Consider the following 19108-nt stretch of genomic DNA (forward strand, 5'->3'; position numbering starts at 1 on the left):
CCAACTGTAAGAAGTGCTTTGAAAGCGGCAACGGTGAGTTAGTGGCCTTGGGGGCAAAAGGCAGCAATGGCAGTGGAAGGAAGGGGGCAGGGAGGTGGCAGGTTTTACACCCAAGAAAGACATCCCCCCCATTGGATAGTAAGAGGCAGGAAGCATGTAGACTGCGGGAGCAGGAATGGCAGATGATCGGTGCCATCTTCATCAATTTATTAATTCCTTGGTACCTGCTGCTCCATTAATTCATTAATTGGCTGGTGTCTGCTAGCTCCTCAATTTATTGATTCATTGCATCTGCTGTCCTATAGAAATATAGCCACCACTAAATTAGTAAACTCATGGAACAGTACCTGCACTTACCTTTGTTGACCTTGTGACCCAGGTTCGATTCCGGTCAATGAACTAAAATTCTCAGGTACAAAAAATAATTTAAATGGCTAATGGAATGTTGGCTTTTATCTCAAGAGGGCTAGAATACAAAAGGGTAGAAGTTATGTTGCAGCTGTACAAAGCTCTTGTGAAAACCCATTTTGAGTACTGAATTCAGTTCTGGGCACTGCACCTCAGGAAGGATATATTAGCCTTGGTTGGGATGCAGCGCAGGTTCATCAGAATGATACCAGAGCGTTAAGGGTTAAATTATGACGACACATTACTTGTATTCCCTTGAATATAAAAGATTAAGGGGTGATCTAATTGAGGTCTTTAAGATGATTAAAGGATTTGATAGGGTAGATAGAGAGAAACTATTTTCTCTGGTGGGAGAGTCCAGAACAAGTGGGCACAACCTTAAAATTAGAGCTAAGCCATTGAGGGGTGATATCAGAAAGCACTTCTTCACACAAAGGGGAGTGGAAATCTGGAACTCTTCCTCCACCCAAAAAAAAGGTGTTGAGGCTGGGGGTCAATTGAAAGTTTCAAAACTGAGATTGATAGATAGGCAAGAGTATTAAGGGTATGGAACCAAGGTGGGTAGATGGAGTTTAGATCATAGCCATGATCAGGCTCCAGGAGCTGAATGGCCTACTCCTGTTCCTATGTTCCTATAAACCTTGTCCTGCATCGGAGAGGGGCTCTGAGATTAGGGAGATGCTACTCACTACCTGTGCCATTTTCTTCCACATGGTTCAGACTGCTGTATTGTCATTCACTTTCACTGTCCGCCCACCCACCCCTCACCACCATGCCTAATTTCAGCAAAAATCAAGTTACAGCGCTTTCTGAGAAGTTTCAAGCTCTCCTCTTCCTGGTTCTTTTTTGAGCCAGGATTTGAAAATGCAGCATGTTTTTCTTCACAAGGGCCCTCCCACGACTTTTCTGGGCCTTCTGGCGTAATTGGGTAGTTGCTAGTAGGACATACGTTTGGCCAGCCCAGAAATATTTTAATCTACTGACCCCAAAGTTTAGGTAGGGGTCAGCATTGGGCTGGCTGTGGGGAAATCCCGCAGTGCCACTATCGCAGACTCTGCATTTCAGGGCCAAAGAGAACCTCTTTATTTATATTAAGGATGACTTCAACAAGTCATTAGCAATGAGAAGAATTTTTTTTTCTGTGTCTCATTATAATGCCATGCCTATCTCTGCAGCTGTGGTAACACTTCAAATCTTCCCACCCATTAAGCTCACTGATGCCAGTCTGACCTGGAGTTTAATGCCCCGATTATCTTGAATTTTTCATCATCTCCCAAGCTGCATACTTAGCACATGTTGTCCTTAATTGTTCTTTAACAAAGCCTTAGCAAGCAAAAAGGTTTTTTTAAAAAATTTTTGTTAATTCCTTGAAGCTCATTTTTGTATAAGAGTAATCCTCAGACCAACATTAGACACAGATACAAAGGGGGTTAAGTTGTTCTTGGCTGGTAGTAGAAAATTGGCGATATCGAATTGGCAGCCCATTCTACACAGCGCCCAATTTTCTTTTCTAATTTCTTAATTTCACCCTCAAAAGTCAATTTGCTTTCTTTATCGGCACTGCATTACTGTTTACCTTTTCGTTAAAATTAGTGAAGACAAAAAAGTACAGGCCACAGTGATAAAAATGATGACAAGCTCTCCTAGACTGTCCTCTTCCCCAAATGGCAATGATTCCCCTTTAAACTTTGGTTTTACATTTGCGATGGTAGAATGCTAATGATGATAGTGATAATTCGAGCTATTTTAAAGGCATTGCCATGTAACAAAATGGAAGATTCACATGTTTGTAAAGTGTGTTGCTACATTTGTCTTAACAATGTTAGTTTTATACAACTAATCCATTAGAGAGCAACATCAAAAAGTGAACAGCAGCATTGAATTTAAAACAACATTTAACAGCTGGTAATACTTTCTAATGTCAGAACAGATGCTGTACTGTACATTGGTGCAGCACTAATGTCCACAATGACTCACATTTTTTCCTTTTGGACTCTTGAGATGTGTTTTCAGTATTGGAAGTTTTATGATATTACCTTCACTGATGTATCTGTCATCATTTTAGGACAGTGTAATCCACTCCAGCTGATTTGAGCATTTTTTTCCCAACAATTTTAAGGAGTATTCTTCCATACTGTGTGCCAGTGTTTTTGTGTTCTGTTTATAAAACACATCTCCATGGCTTTGTTAAATAACTTCCACTGTTTTTCATCACTGCTGTCACTTGATGTGAGATCTTCGGAAAGGAAGAGGAGGTTGAAGATGTAAGGGTAGTTCAAGAGGACAGAGGGATTGAGAGCTGCTTTTCTTCAAGAATAAGAGTGATGACAGCAATTTTGAAAGAGGAGGAATAATGCCTGAGGAAAAGGAGTGGCTGACAACGTTGATGAGCATTAGGCTAATTATAGTTGAGTTGTGAGGAACTTGGTCAGGGGAGATTGGGGGAGAAGATGGAGGGTCACAGAAGAAACGGGTCTGATGAGGGTTGGAGAAGAGATGGAGAACTAGAAATTGTTTTGGGATGGGGGCCGATGAGGTGAGTTGGGAGGGGTGGGGAACTGGGTGAGGTGGAATGCCGGTTTTACACCTCACCTAATATGAAGTCAGTGGAGAGTAATATTAGGCGGGGTGTAAAACCGACATTCCACCTGATCGCATGGGATTCCTGCCCGGCAAGTTAGGTTAAAATTACCCCCTGAAGCGGTTTCCAGCCAGTAGCCACTTTGAATTAAAATCGACCCCAAAGAATAGGCAATGTTTTTTGTTGTTTGATTTATGAAAAAGCTGCATGAAGTTACTGGTTTTCTGTTATAATAGAATTAGCAGTTTACTTTTTTTAAAACTTCAGATTTATTTCTGCACTGTCGTAAGTGCAGACTTTCCAAGGTGTTACTTACAAAGCCTTGTGCTCTGCATTTGCCCAGGTCAGGAAGATACAAGAATTACTGGCACAGATCCTCTGCACATAATGCAACCTTTCTTGTAGTAGCACTGACAAAGCGCAAAAATAGTTCAAATACCATTGCAATCAAAAACTCCAATTCTGTTTCTGCAACACAGGAAATTCCTTTGTATGGGCTCAAATAGCTGTAGCAATGATTGTCCACGTGGAAATTCTGTTCTATGTATTTAAATATAGCCCGGAAATTGCTGTTGCTGTTAAGCCAGCAAAACCGCAAATTGAAGATCGCTGGTTAGCTCTTGTGTACTGCTTATTTTGTGAACGCTCCAAAATTGCTCCATAGTGAAAATCAGGATCTGAGTGCTGTAGCGTCCCAGGCAATGCAGCAGCCTTATTAAGCTTGCTATTACTGACACAGTACCTTGTTAAGAATTCAGCACATTGAAGGCCATATTTTTCAGTGAGAAGGATGGGTCCTGCCAGTGTGTAATGTGTGTGCGAGAGTCAGCACATCAGGCAGGGATCCCCTTTGCTGGATCCTTGCTCCACTAGCACTGCTCTGTTATGTATAAGAACTTCATCTACGTATATTAATATACGTTGAAAGATGGTATTGGTGCCTGGGGCGACGTTCTGTCCATTGAAGTTTCATTCTACTGATAACTTTTAGTGATTGTTCATATTCTTTTTACTGTACTTGTTTTGTTTTTTAAATTATTGCTGATATCAGAACACCTAATGAAAGTTAGAAACTAAAATAGCCACAAATACTATCTGCAAGATCACCAGTATTGATGCATTTACAAGAATTCAGCAGAAGTGGAAAAATGTAAAGACAAAGTAGACCTGAAAAGAACATCTCACAATTCAAACATTTACTGCAACTCAGGAAGAGAACAGGAGGAGAAATTCATTGTTTTTCATGCATAAAATTGTTGTTGGGCATGCGAATTTCAGGTTGAGAACTCCCGTGTGCGCTGTCCCCATATTGGATCGGGCAACTTTTAGATGTCGGGGGTGAGGGGGGTCGCCTAAAAGCAGCGGGACCTCATGTATATATTAAAATTAGGGTTCTGCACCTGGTTAAAGAACCATTTGCCAAATTGAAGCGTGGGAAGGCTGAATACGTTCACTCTTAAACCATCTCACAGCCTGAGCTCTTTCTCCCTCATTTGCCAATAAAGAGACAATCTCTCAATCCATTACCCATCCTACTTCAACACAACACATCAGCCCTCTTTGCCCTGACATGACCATGCCAGTAATCATCACCTGAGTGAATAGTTCAGCACCAACTGAATGCCCTGTATATCTGTAACCACCATAAGTAACAAAGTGCCATGTCAGTGTACAATCTATTTTAATACAATATTGCAAACTATCACCCTACATTTTCCGAACAATGTACTGCCCCTGGAGTCTACACATGCCTGTGTATTATTTATTCTTGTGCTCCTTCTGAGTGCCACCTGAGGGCCTAGATCATGGGAGGTGGTTGGATATTCTTGCTATACTGAAGGATCGTGGAATGGAGGAAGCCCTTGTCACATAGCTGCCGGCTGTATCTCTGGATGGTGCTGCTGGGCAGCCTGGTCTTGCGTCTAATGTTCTGTTGGCACGGTGCAGTGAGGAAGAAGGCCAGAGGCCTGGCATAGACTGTTGTCCTGAGAGACAGCAGAATCGGGCAGGAGGACTGCGGCCATTGCTACTCCACTGGGTCCTAGATGTGTAGCCCCAATGATCAGTACCATGGCTGGTCCAAAGGCAGCTATCAGGATCCTGAAAGCCCTGAGACAGAGCAGTTGTCACGGTCTGGAAGCTACAATTCATGCTGTGCTCCATTCTGTCCCTTATTACCTCCAGTGTTGCAGTCAGTACTTCTGCTGAAGTGGAGGCACCGACAGGTCCCTGGCTGTTTCTTTGCTGGGGATTTGTTGCAAATTTCACATGCTTCATTGATGCCTGCAAGGAAGACAAAGCTTCTGGGTGCTCCTCTGGGCCCCAAAAGGAAAATTTAGGCCTCCCCCTCCCCCGACCGTGAGGCCCTCCCGAACCCAATCCCAGCCACTAACCTGAGTGCCGGAGACCATTCCTTTAGTCTCAGGCGGCTGTATCCTGCTGCCCGAAATTCTGCTCCCACCCGCTGGTCAGCTGCTGCTTCCCCCCAGCTCCAGATGGGAAACTGGCCAGTTAAAATCTTACAGGCTTCACACTGCCGAGGTCAGGATGGTTTGCCACCTGTCTGCATGGCTGCCGCCCTGAGTTAAAATCGGGGCATAAGAAAGGGTGAGCATTACATTCCCTTGGGATTAAGGAAGCAGAGAAAGGGGATGGATGGTTCTGCCTGTATGGTGTCTCACAAGGATGCCCGGACAACAGTGTCGGTGCTTAGTCACTAACCTGGTGTCGGAACAAAGCCACCAACCTCGCTATCTATAGCAAGAGCCATTTGAATGCCCAATGGCTCCATGGCCTTCACCTCAAATTTGGTGAGGGGTTTGAAGGTGCATATGTCCCCTCTGATGGCCAGCCTTTGCTGGGCATGGTGTGCTAATTTGTCCGGCAAGAAGATAGAGTAAATGAGAGTGAGACTGGCAGTTGAGTATATGCCAAGTGGCACGGGAGAGCTGAAGTAAGAGATGTGGAGGAATGAGGCTATTAAAGTGGAAGAAAGAGTTTTTGGGTTGTCCATGCAAATAATTGGTATTTTGGGCTCTGGCTGGCCATAGCGCAGGATACTGAGTTAGAGCTGTCCTCAACCAGAGTGCAGTGTGAAGGGTTAGTTGTGCAAGTGTTGCTTTAAGAGGGTGAAGAACTTGTTGGTGCCCAGGGTGGGCAAGAAAAAAAGGAGGTTGCACCCAATGTATTACCATGCCTGTCCTGGTACAGTCATTGAACTGTTTCCAGCACTGGCCTGCAGTCCTGGGGGTGAGGGAGTTGGCATTCTTTAATGCCACCTCCTCCATGGGGCACGAGTTATATTCCTGGCAGGCTTGGTGGCAACCACACCCAGGAGACTGCCTCCTGCCTTCAGTCTCCCCAAGGAGGGCTCAGAGGTCTGCATCAATTAAGTGTCCTTCTCTTGGATGGGCCCTGTCCTGTTGCCCTCTGGGTACAGATGGCGCTTGAATGGTCATTATTCTGTAAGCATATAATGAAATGATTGCTAAGACGTGCAGTGAAGTTATTTGAGAATGAAGTGAAAGAGCCAACCACTGTTCTTGTCTTACCTGATTTTCCCCCAGCCTGCTGCTGAAGAGTGCATACTGGACTATCTTTTTAAAAGCTGCACGCAAGTATTTCCATATAGTTCAGCTGCTTACGCCCATTTTACACAGGCTTCACACCAATGATTGCATCATTGAGAATGCAAATGATTTGACCCAGGAAATGCATGTGTTACTCCTGCTGCAAGCCACCTGCGAGCATTCAGCGGTGTAACTCACTTTGAGGCAATTCTACTAAATCTCTCTTTCGCCGGGGAGCAAGAGGAGGAGGAACAGTGCTGAATCTCTGCTCTCTCAACCCCTCACGACCATGCAGGGCATGAAGGAAGGCTTAGAGATCTAAAGATTCTGGCAAGGGCCAGAGGTGAAATGGAAGGTGGGCTGCAAGTGGTGCCTGGGCTTTGTTACAAGTACCACTGCTCTAGATCATAGGCAGCGTGTAGCTTAAAATTTGATATACCGATGGTGCACAGTGATTACTTAGAATTACATAGAGTCTACAACACAGTAACGGCCATTCGGCCCAACTGGTCTATGCCAGTATTTATGCTCCACACGAGCCTCCTCCCACCCAGCAAGTAGAAAATATTAGGCAAATAAAAATACAGGAAGCAAATAATTTCAGTCATAACACTGTAAAATCAAAGCGTAACGCAATAACATATAATTAGCAATAAGAAATGAGAAGCTTGTAAAGTGACATAGTGGGAGAATCTAAAAGAAACACCATTTGGTCAGGGAACTGTGAAGTGTTCCTGGCACACATCTTCTCACACTGGGAGCAACTGAGGATGAAAATTTATCTCAGTGTGTTGTGTAAGAGTAGAATAATATGATTAAAATGTAGGGGAAAATAAAAGTTTCAGTGTCTCTCCCCAGGTCTCCCAGAAAAATTTTTTCCAGAGACAGCATCAAGGGATCAATAATTTACTTTAAAATCCAAAGATCATAGGATTTGCATTAAATGCACCATATGGAAAACTCCAGTAAAACAATTTTATGACAATTAAATGTTTTTATCAAGGGAATCTAGCAAGAGACAATGTTAACTTTTCCATAAAATGTCAAATTTTAGTAATTAATTGCTTGTCCTTTAGAAGAGAACTAAATCCATATGTTTCCTTTCCCTCAGAGCTTAAGTTTTAACCTATTTTTACCTAAACACTATGAGACCTTCCCTTATTATCAGTGATAATTCATTATTGTTTTTGCAGATAAAACCAACAAAATCTTTGTATTTAATTTACTTTAAATCAATATATTATCAAACAATAATAATTTTGTTGTATGCTTCATTATAGGGTATTCCTGGAATGCCAGGACATCTGGGACCAATGGGACACAAGGTTTGTATATAACTTAAAATAACAATTGTTCTTCTAACTTTTAATTACTATAAACTGATTTCATTATGATTAATAATGTTCCAATATCAGCCACCTTATTGGATCATTGTAGATGAATAATTTAGAACAATACAATGTGCATCGAAAAAAAAAGACATACTCAAGAGCCGTGATCGTAGATGGAGTAAGAGGAAGATTTTTGTCTTGTACAAAAATGCAACATTACCACATCATCTAAAATATCTATGAAGTATTATGTTACAGAGGCACGTAACTATTACCATGATTAAATATTTGCGGTACCCTGCAGGTCACTGATTAGGGCATTAATGGATTAGTGGAGCAAAAATGAACTGTTATTAGTTAGAACTGGTCCCATATTAGGGTTGCCAACCATCCAAGATTGCCCTGGAGTGTCCAGGAATTAAAGATTAATCTCCAGGACACTACTGCAAGCAAACCCAGGAGAAAAATCATAGCAGTATTAAAAATGTTGTTTCTATTTAAAATTTCTTTTGAACACTTTTGATTATTAGTTAGAACAATATCAGACATGGGAAAAAAGGCTATTTGACTGACAGTCAAGAATCATCCAATTGGGTAATGAAGAGTCTTTTCATTTTCAATTGGCCGTGGGAAGGTGGTAAACCCCGAGGATGGGCGTGTTGGGCAACCAATGGCAGGAGCCTGGGGGCGGGACGGTTGGAGGCAGGAGGTCATGTGATGACATCTCCCGGAATATGTCCAGAGTTGTCAACCCTATCCCATATGTGTGATTATTGTACCTAAGTTCTTTTTTGTGCCCTTGTTTCTTTTGCAGTAGTCATTTTCATTTTTTTCCTGTGTGTGGAACCTCCTGCAAATATTTGCATAGTGTACGTGACACCCTGGCCTCGATTTTCGAATGGCGGAGCGGGTGCGTTGGGGGCGGAGGGCTCCTAAAATTGTAGAAATCCGGAGCAGGTTCAGAGCCCGACTCCAACCCGCTGATTTCCGGGTTCCCCAGTGACGCGTTTGGGTGCGCGCACGCCTCCCAAATGCGGGAGTCCCACCGGCAATTAACGTCAGCGGGATGATGATTTACATATCTTGACAGATAGTTAAGGTACTTGAGATACCTGATTGAGTAGACATTTTGGCAGGGGTGCAATTTTGAAGGATCCCCAGCGTGTTTCCGGTGCTGTGGGAAACATTCCCTGTTGCAACCGATGTGTTTCAGCCAGCAGCCAGTGGGAGATGCAAATGATTATTTGACAGGAGGTGAGAAAACCTTATTTATTGCAGCAGGGCACTTTGTCACTTCAGACAAAGTTTTGGCTGCAAGACGTTTGTGTTTTCACTCAAAATTCTTACTCTCCACCCAGAACTCTGCTGTGCAAACATATTTACCTACTTTACGGACCCCTTCAAACTCACACCGCAGGATGGGGGTGGTGGGCACCATGGTTGCATTCATCACTTTATCCGAGGACAAGCAACATCGCCAGGCACGGGGTCCACCTCCACCACGTGGAGCTCCACAACTTAGTGCTGCGCCACAGACACCTGCACAAGAGCATGGAGGGCCACAACAGAGAGAGCGCCGCCGCAGGAGGCACTACATTCGCAATAGGATCTACAGACCGAGGCTCAGCTTCCTGGACCTCTCTGAGGAGCAGTGCATATGAAGGCTCAGAGTCAGTCGCCAGGTAGTCACAGACATCTGCAGCCTCCTTCATGCCGAGCTGCTCCCGGCTGGGCCAAGCAGCATCTCCTTACCTGTCGCTGTTAAAGTCACCAGTGCCCTCAATCTCTTCGCCTCCGGATCATTCCAGGGTGCCACCGGGGACATCGCCGGGATCTCTCAGTCGTCTGCACACAAATGCATACGGCAGGTCACCGACGGCTTATTTCGCAGGGCCTCGCACGACATCAACTTCCCCATGGGTGACCTCAGCCAGACGGAGAGGGCAGTGGGATTCCACGCTGTGTCTGGCTTCCACGGGTGCAGGGTGTAATCGATTGCACCCATATAGCAATACAAGCACCTCCACATGAGCCAGGACTGTTCATCAACAGGAAGGGCTATCACTCCATCAACACTCAGCTCGTTTGTGACCACCGCAAGAGATTCTTTCACGTGTGCGCCAGATACCCTGGCAGCTGCCACGATTCCTTCATCCTCCAGGAGTCCAACATCCCGCTCCTCTTCCATGCACCGAACATCCGCAAGGGCTGGTTTCTCGGGGACAAGGGATACCCCGTGCACATATGGCTCATGACACCTCTGAGGAACCCCACCACTGAGCAACAGCGTCGATATAACGTCAGCCACATCGCTACCAGGTCTACAATTCAGCATGCTATAGGGCTGCTCAATATGTGCTTCAGGTGTCTTGATCGTTCTGGGGGAGTGCTTCAATATGCACCAGACAGAGTGGGACGCATTGCAGTCGTGTGTTGTGCCCTGCAGATATGGCAGAACAGAGAGCGGTGCCACTTGAGGTGGCCCCATCCACATCTGCCACCCACATTGAGGAGGAGGAGGCAGAGGAGGAGGAGGAGCAACCATGGGCAGAACAGGGATCACCTGGCTGCTCGTGAGGCCAGGGAGTTACTGATATGTGAACGGTTCTTCTAACATCAGACAGTGTGAAGAACTCCAGTCCTCACCACCTGGATCGGCCACACCAGCGCCCCTCCCCTTCCCTGCACAAACAGTCCTGCAATTACATATATGCCCACTGTAAAGTGACCAATGGGTGGCATCAAGTGTGGACGTTCATGGTGAACCTCATGAAAGGGCCTTATTACAGAAGCCAGTCAAGAATGACCAAGACGTGGCAGTAATGGTGACAATAATAATATATAATGTGCATTTAACAAAAAGCAAATATAAATAAAAAACATGACCAACCGTCAAACACCCTTGGGCATCCCCTTTGTGCTTACAAAATCTTCGCCTTTCGCTTCCGACTACTTGTATGTGGTGTATCCCCTGTGGCTGCAGCAGAGGTAGTGGCAGGTTACTCTTGTTCATGCCCTGACCGATTAGATGCTTTGGGCCTACGCCCTCTGGGTTTTGGTACCCATGAGGGCCCCTCCGTGCAGGGGCACACTCGGCCAACGAGAGAGGAGGCAGCATTGCGGGTTATGGTTGAGAGGAAGGCAACGGGTGAGACGTGGGGGCGCTTTGAGTGGGGTCCCCACTTCCATGTCCCCTTTCGCCATCATCCTTCCCCTGGGCCAGGCCCACACCACTCCCGCCACTCTGCTGGATGACAGTTTGGAGGACATGTGTGAAGCCTTGTCAGGCCAGTGCTAGAGTATCTGCCTGCCTGTTTAAGACAGCAGAATGTTGTTCACCCTGAGTCCGAACGGCATTGTCAGTGCCTGAATGGACTCATTTGTGAGCCGTGCTTGAAGCTCCATGGAGGCTAGCCTTCCCTCCATCACAGACGTTCCCGCACTTACCCGCAACGCTATCTCAAAGATGCCCTCACGTCCCTGTGACAGTATCTCAGAGATGCCCTCCCTTACCTGTGCCACCATTCCACTCATGCAGGAGTTGGACTCCTCCATCCTCTGCGCAATTGTGGAGAGTGTGCAAGGCACCTGTTCCAGCACCTCGCAAATGTGCTGCTGCCCCTCGATCGTTCTTCTTTTAATGGAGAGCCCCCAGGATTCAGCATCTGTGTCCAGCTGAGCAGAGCCTGGAGAAGAGTGCTCCCACCGACGCGGATTCTCCACAGCTGTCCCTGCCACCAGTGTCTGCTCGTGCTCACATGTGTGTGGTAACTCACCATCTGTGACCCCAACTAACTGCAGACGGGGACCCACTGTGGTGTGTGTATCTGCGCTGGTGGATGGCTCTCTCAGATGTGACGGTGTACCCTCAGAGGCCAGCAGATCCTCTGAGGAATCGCCCTCCAACGTCAAGGTGGTCGCTGAAGGCCCTGTAAGAGAACAGAAGGCAATATTAAGCATGATGACAGGTGTTGAGGTGCTGAAGGTGGCAATGCATGTTAACATCAATTGATATTGTGTGTGCTGAACGTTAAAGTTCTGTCACCAGACATTTGTCGGGTGCCAGTCTCAGCAATCCCCGATGGACAGGCACTCGAGGATGCGGCTCAGCTCCAGCGCCTCCTGCTCCGCTTCTGTGAGCACGACTATTGCGGTCCCCCTCCGGTCCTCGCCTTCTCCCGTGCATTCTGGGCTGTCTTCTCCTATAAGGGGAGAAAATAGAGACACGTGAGTGAGTGATGGTGACATGGTCAACCGCTGAAAGCATTGGTTTGGGTGAGGCTGACCGTGAAAGAGATGGATCGGAGGATGAGTATGAGACAGAGCCATGACATTGTATGAGGATTGGGTTGAGTGGTAGTGGTGGGATGGGTACTGGGGAGGTGAGTAAATGCAGGTAAGTTGAGGATGAGGTTTGAGTGGGTGTGAGGAATGATGTGATAGGGTAGTGTTGGCAGTGCAGAATGAGTTGGGGGGTGGGGGCGGTGATGTGGAAGACGGAATGTAGTTTAATGAGTAAGTGTACTCACTTTGGCTGACCTAGTTAGGTCATTGAAGTGCTTCCTGCACTGGATCCAGGTGCGGGAGATGTTGCTGCTGCTGGTGACCTCCTCTGCCACCTTGAGCCAGGCCTTCTTGGTGGCAGAGGCAGGCCACTTCCTCCCGTCCACCGGTTAGAAGACATCCCTCCTCCTCCTCACTCCATCAAGTAGCACCTGGAGTGAGACATCACTGAATCTAGGAGCAGCCTTTCCCCTGGGCTGCTCCATTGTGCTATTTGGGTGCTTCCTCCAGGAGCAGCCATTCGAGGACTGCCCCTTTAAATAGAGCTCCTCCAGCTGACAGCTTGTGATGTGGGTACGCTGTCTGCCCACTGCGCAAGTTTCGGACGCCAAACCCGGAAGCCACGTTAAGTGGCTCCAATTTACCCACGATCGTGTGTGGAACGGACGGATTTTATTGGGCAGGTTACCCACGCCCCCAATCGCCCCCTCGCTGCCATCCCGCCTCCCTGCGAATATCGGGGCCCCATCTTAATTTCCGAAACAGTTAATCAGTTGGCTAAAGGCAAACAGGACTATCATTGCAGAAAACATTTTTTATTAGTACATGTATATGTACAGCAACAGAAATAACCTGGTTGTAAGTGAACAGAGACAGAAATGTACAGAAATCTGGTGGACCTGATGACTTTGGGGACTTCTTAGGATCCCTTTGCGGGTCTCTTGGGGTTCAGGGGTCTCAGTTTGAAAACTTCTAGGGGTCCGATTTTCCTCCCCTCCTCGCCACTTTGCCTGTGTTTTAGACTGGCATAACATGCCCAAAGTGTGCTGTGCCTGTCCTGACCTTACCACATCTGACTTTGTTGTGACGCTTTATTAGCATGAGCCGATTGCATCCCTGGAACAGACCCAACCTCTCTCAGGACCTTGTTCCTTAGTATAGGGATGGAAATACTGACGCAACTACAAATCTCAGGTCTGCAGCTATGGGCCTGGCCGCTGGCCTCAGGGAAAACAGCAGCCAGAAGGCTTTCAGTCCGTAAGACGCATAGGACAGTTGGAAGGACACGGTAGTATTTACTTTCTCAGGTACTCCCTTGATTTGCTGCTTGCCATGCTGAGATCCTTCAGTGTGAGAGCGTTCCAGGTTAGGTTGCCAACCCTCCAGAATTGCCCTGGAGCCTCCGGGAATTAAAGACTAATCTCCAGGACACTTCGGCAAACCACCCAGGAGAAAAAATCACAGGGGCATTAAAAAAACTGCTTTTTGTTAATTTTCTTTGAGCATTTTTGTTTACTAGTTATAAAAATATCAGACCTAGGAAAAAGACTATTTGACTGATAGTCAAGAATCATCCAATCGGGTAATGAAGAGTCTGTTCACTTTCCAGTTGGGCGTGGGAAGGCGGTAAACTGCGAGTGTGGACATGTTGGGCGACCAATTGCAGGAATGTGGGGGCGGGGCAGTTGATGGCATGTAGTCATGTGATGACACCTCAAGGAATATGTCCAACCAGAGTTGGCAACCCTAATCCAGGTGCAAGGCCCAATGCCATCTTCTTCTGCTACGCCTCAAAATGGGCACCCTTCCAATGAACTCCTCCCGCCACCTTTACATGCCCATACTTTGTCGGCAGGGGTCTTGAGCACAGCCTGAAGATGGAAGGAGGCTGCAGGTGAGATTCTTTCCTTACCCCTTATGTTGTCAGGGGGACTTTCGGGGCTCAAGTGATTCTGGCTGCTGCCAATGCGGGCAGCCGATAACAGAGCTGTAGGTCTCAGAGGCCTGCACTTGTGCTGGAACATCCTCCTCCTTTTGCAGGCATAGGCTCTGTCAGGAAGTGGACTAATTTTTTGCACGATTTATTACAGGGTGAAGGTGGAATTCCCGGGGACAAAGGAGATAAGGGGCCTCATGGGGAAAAGGTAGGTTGTCTTATCGTAAACATGTACAACATGGCTTCTAATTACATAAATGCCAAAAAGATGGTATTTAAGGAAAATTGAATATGTATATTTTTGTTTATGTATTCTAAATTATAAAACTTATGTTTTATTCATATTTTTCGTATATTAGCATTTTGTCATTTTGACAAGAAACTACAAAAATATTTCCATATCCAAACTTTTATACTGCAAAACAATCACTAAGGAAGATCCAATCTGGTTGCACATGTTTGACAAAGATTTTGGAAGCATGCCAAAAAACTAGCAACAGTTAATTCAGTGCAGTAAGTACAGTAAGTGCTAATTGTTTTCTCCAATGCTCAGTCGGTTGAATTCTCCTCCCATTGGCGGGTTAGAGGCAGAGTGAAATTACCGCCCACCAACATGAATCCACCATTAATCCGCTACAATTTCCTCCCGGGACCTTCATTTGCAATGCTGGGCGAGCTTAGAGTAGTAATACAGCTCTGGACAGGTTTCAATTCTGGTGCAACCGTTAAAAGACTGCAGCCAATTAAAGGGGAACATCATTTCTTTGCAAGAATATCAGATGCAACAGCCGCCTCGAGGATGTCAGCGGCAGGAAGACCTCCCAGATTCTTAGACATATGTCGATGTCCTTTTGGCAGAGGTGAGGACCAAAAGGGCAATACTGTTTAGCACTGAGGCCAAGAAGCACGAAGTTGACCACCTGGGCACATCCAGATCCAGAACTCCTGCCACTTCATCACCAGCGCTGTCATGGTATCTTATCATAGAATCATAGAATGGTTACAGCACAGAAGGAGGCCATTCAGCCCATCAAGCTTGTGCTGGCCCTTTGTAAGAGCCATCCAGATAGTCCCATTCCCCCGCTCTTTCCCCGTAGCCCTGCAAATTATTTCCCTTCAAGTATTTACCCAATTCCTTTTTGAAAGCCACAATAGAATCACCACCCTTTCAAGCAGCGCATTCCAGATCATAACTACTCGCTGCGTAAAAAAGTTTTTCCTCATGTCACTTTTGGTTCTTTTGCCAATCACCTTAAATCTGTGCCCTCTGGCTCTCAACCCTTCCACCAATGGGAACAGTTTCTCTTTATTTGCTTTATCTAAACCCGTCATGATTTTGAACACTTCTATCAAGTCTCCTCTTAACCTTCTCTGCTCCAAGGAGAACAACCCCAGCTTCTCCAGTCTATCCACATAACTGAAGTCTCTCATCCCTAGAACCATTGCATTAAATCTTTTCTGCATCTTTTCTAAGGCCTTCACAACATTCATAAAGTGCGATGCCCAGAATTGGACCCAACTCCAGCTGTGGCCGAACCAATGTTTTATAAAGGTTCAACATAACTTCCTTGCTTTTGTACTTTATGCCTCTATTTATAAAGCCCAGGATCCCATTTATTTTTTTAACTGCTTTCTCAACCTGCCCTGGCACCTTCAAAGATTTGTGCACGTAGACCCCCAGGTCTTTCTGTTCCTGCACCCCTTTTAGAATTGTACCACTTAGTTTGTATTGCCTCTCCTCATTCTTCCTCCAAAATGTATAGCTTTGCACTTCTCTGTATTAAATTTCATTTGCCATGTTTCCACCCATTCCACCAGCCTGTCTATGTCCTCTTGAAGTCTTTTACTATCCTCCTCACTATTTACTGCACTTCCAAGTTTTGTGTCAACTGCAAATTTTGAAATTCCACCCTGTACACCCAAGTGCAAGTCATTAATACATATTAAAAAAAGTAGTGGTCCTAGTACTGACCCCTGGGGAACACCACTGTATACCCTCCTCCAGACCAAAAAATAACTGTTCACCACGACTCTCTGTTTCCTGTCACTTAGCCAATTTTGTATCCATGCTGCCACTGCCCCTTTTGGGCTTCAGTTTTGCTGACAAGCCTATTATGTGGCACTTTATCAAACGCCTTTTGAAAGTCCATATACACGACATCAACCGCGGATGCATCTGTCCATGACAGTATTGGTAGGAGTGACCACCGCACAGCCCTCGTGAAGATGAAGTCCCATCTTTGCACTGAGGACACCATCCAATGTGTTGTGTGGCACTATCACCGTGCTAAATGGGATAGATTCAGAACAGATCTAGCAGCTCAAAACTGGGCATCCATGAGGCGCTATGGGCCATCAGCAGCAGCAGAATTTTGTTCCAGCACAATCTGTAACCTCATGGCCTGGCATATTCCTCACTCTACCATTACCAACAAGCCAGGGGATCAACCCTGGTTCAATGAGGAGTGTAGAAGAGCATGCCAGGAGCAGCACCAGGCGTACCTAACAATGAGGTGCCAATCTGGTGAAGCTACAACTCAGGTCTACATGCATGCTAAGCAGCAGAAGTAACATGCTATAGACAGAGTTAAATTATTTCACAATCCAAGGATCAGATCAAAGCTCTGCAGTCCTGCCACATCCAGTTGTGAATGGTGGTGGACAATTAAACAACTAATGGGAGGAGGAGGCTCTGTAAACATCCCCATCTTCAATGATGGCGGAGTCCAGCACGTGAGTGCAAAAGACAAGGCTGAAGCGTTTGCAACCATCTTCAGCCAGAAGTGCCGAGTGGATAATCCATCTCGGCCTCCTCCCGATATCCCCACCATCACAGAAGCCAGTCTTCAGCCAATTTGATTCACTCCACGTGATATCAAGAAACGGCTGAGTGCACTGGATACAGCAAAGGCTATGGGCCCCGACAACATCCCGGCTGTAGTGCTGAAGACTCCTGCTCCAGAACTACCCGCGCCTCTAGCCAAACTGTTCCAGTACAGCTACAACACTGGAATTTACCCGACAATGTGGAAAATTGCCCAGGTATGTCCTGTCCACAAAGAGCAGGACAAATCCATTCCGGCCAGTTACCGCCCCATCAGTCTACTCTCAATCATCAGCAAAGTGATGGAAGGTGTCATCAACAGTGCTATCAAGCGGCACTTACTCACCAATAACCTGCTCACCGATGCTCAGTTTGGGTTCAGCCAAGACCACTCGGCTCCAGTCCTCATTACAGCCTTGGTCCAAACATGGACAAAAGAGCTGAATTCCAGAGGTGAGGTGAGAGTGACTGCCCTTGACATCAAGGCAGCATTTGACCGAGTGTGGCACCAAGGAGCCCTATTAAAATTGAAGTCAATGGGAATCGGGGAAAACTCTCCAGTGGCTGGAGTCATACCTAGCACAAAGGAAGATGGTAGTGGTTGTTGGAGGCCAATCATCACAGCCCCAGGACATTGCTGCAGGAGTTCCTCAGGGCAGTGTCCTAGGCCCAACCATCTTCAGCTGCTTCATCAATGACCTTCCCTCCATCATAAGGTCAGAAATGGGGATGTTCGCTGATGATTGCACAGTGTTCAGTTCCATTCGCATCCCCTCAGATAATGAAGCAGTCCGTGCCCGCATGCAGCAAGATCTGGACAACATCCAGGCTTGGGCTGATAAGTGGCAAGTAACATTCGTGCCAGACAAGTGCCAGGCAATGACCATCTCCAACAAGAGAGAGTCTAACCACCTCCCCTTGACATTCAACGGCATTACCATTGCCGAATCCCCCACCATCAACATCCTGGGGGTCACCATTGACCAGAAACTTAACTGGCCCAGCCACATAAATACTGTGGCTACAAGAGCAGGTCAGAGGCTAGGTATTCTGCGGCGAGTGACTCACCTCCTGACTCCCCAAAGCCATTCCACCATCTACAAGGCACAAGTCAGGAGTGTGATGGAATACTCCCCACATGCCTGGATGAGTGGAGCTCCAACAACACTCAAGAAGCTCGACACCATCCAGGACAAAGCAGCCCGCTTGATTGGCACCCCATCCACCTCCCTAAACATTCACTCCCTTCACCACCGGCGCACTGTGGCTGCAGTGTGTATCATCCACAGGATGCACTGCAGCAACTCGCCAAGGCTTCTTCGACAGCACCTCCCAAACCCGTGACCTCTACCACCTAGAAGGACAAGGGTAGCAGGCACATGGGAGCAATACCTCCTGCACGTTCCCCTCTAAGTCACACACCATCCTGACTTGGAAATATATCACCGTTCCTTCATTGGCGCTGGGTCAAAATCCTGGAACTCCCTTCCTAACAGCACTGTGGGAGAACCTTCACCACATGGACTGCAGTGGTTCAAGAAGGTGGCTCACCACCACAAGGGCAATTAGGGATGGGCAATAAATGCTGGCCTCGCCAGCATCGCCCACATTCCATTAACGAATAATAAAAAAAAATTGCCCTCATCAACCCTCTCTTTTACCTCATCAAAAAACTCAATCAAGTTAATTAAACACGATTTGCCTTTAACAAATCCGTTCTTGCTTTCCTTTATTGATCCACACTTGTCCAAATGACTATTAATTTTGTCCCGGTTTATCGTTTCTAAAAGCTTCCTCACCACTGAGGTTAAACTGACTGGCCTGTAGTTGCCGGGTTTATCCTTGCACCCTTTCTTGAACAAGGTTGTGACATTTGCAATTCTCCAGTCCTCTGGCACCACCCCCTTACCTAAGGAGGATTGGAAGATTATGGCCAGAGCCTTCATAATTTCCACCCTTACTTCCCTCAGCACCTCGGATGCATCCCATCTGGACCAGGTGACTTATCTACTTTAAGCACAGCCAGCCTTTCTAGTACCTCTTTATCCATTTTTAGCACATCCAGTATCTCAACTACCTCCTCTTTTACTGTGACTTTGGCAGCATCTTCTTCCTTGGTAAAGACAGATGCAAAGTACTCATTTAGTACCTCATGCCTCCATGCGTAGATCTCCT

The 19108-nt window shown here is 46.4% G+C and overlaps 1 protein-coding gene across 1 annotated transcript in view; it reads left to right on the forward strand.

The window, feature by feature from the left end:
• Positions 1–19108, forward strand: part of col21a1 (collagen, type XXI, alpha 1) — a 315698-nt gene that overhangs the window by 207961 nt on the left and 88629 nt on the right. The window contains exons 18-19 of the mRNA XM_067985251.1: positions 7839–7883; positions 14264–14317. Of these exons, the coding sequence (XP_067841352.1) occupies positions 7839–7883; positions 14264–14317 (99 nt within the window). The remainder of the gene's footprint in view (positions 1–7838; positions 7884–14263; positions 14318–19108) is intronic.

The sequence above is a fragment of the Heptranchias perlo genome, chromosome 5 (assembly GCF_035084215.1).
Source record: "Heptranchias perlo isolate sHepPer1 chromosome 5, sHepPer1.hap1, whole genome shotgun sequence".
In the NCBI taxonomy this organism is placed as follows: domain Eukaryota; kingdom Metazoa; phylum Chordata; class Chondrichthyes; order Hexanchiformes; family Hexanchidae; genus Heptranchias; species Heptranchias perlo.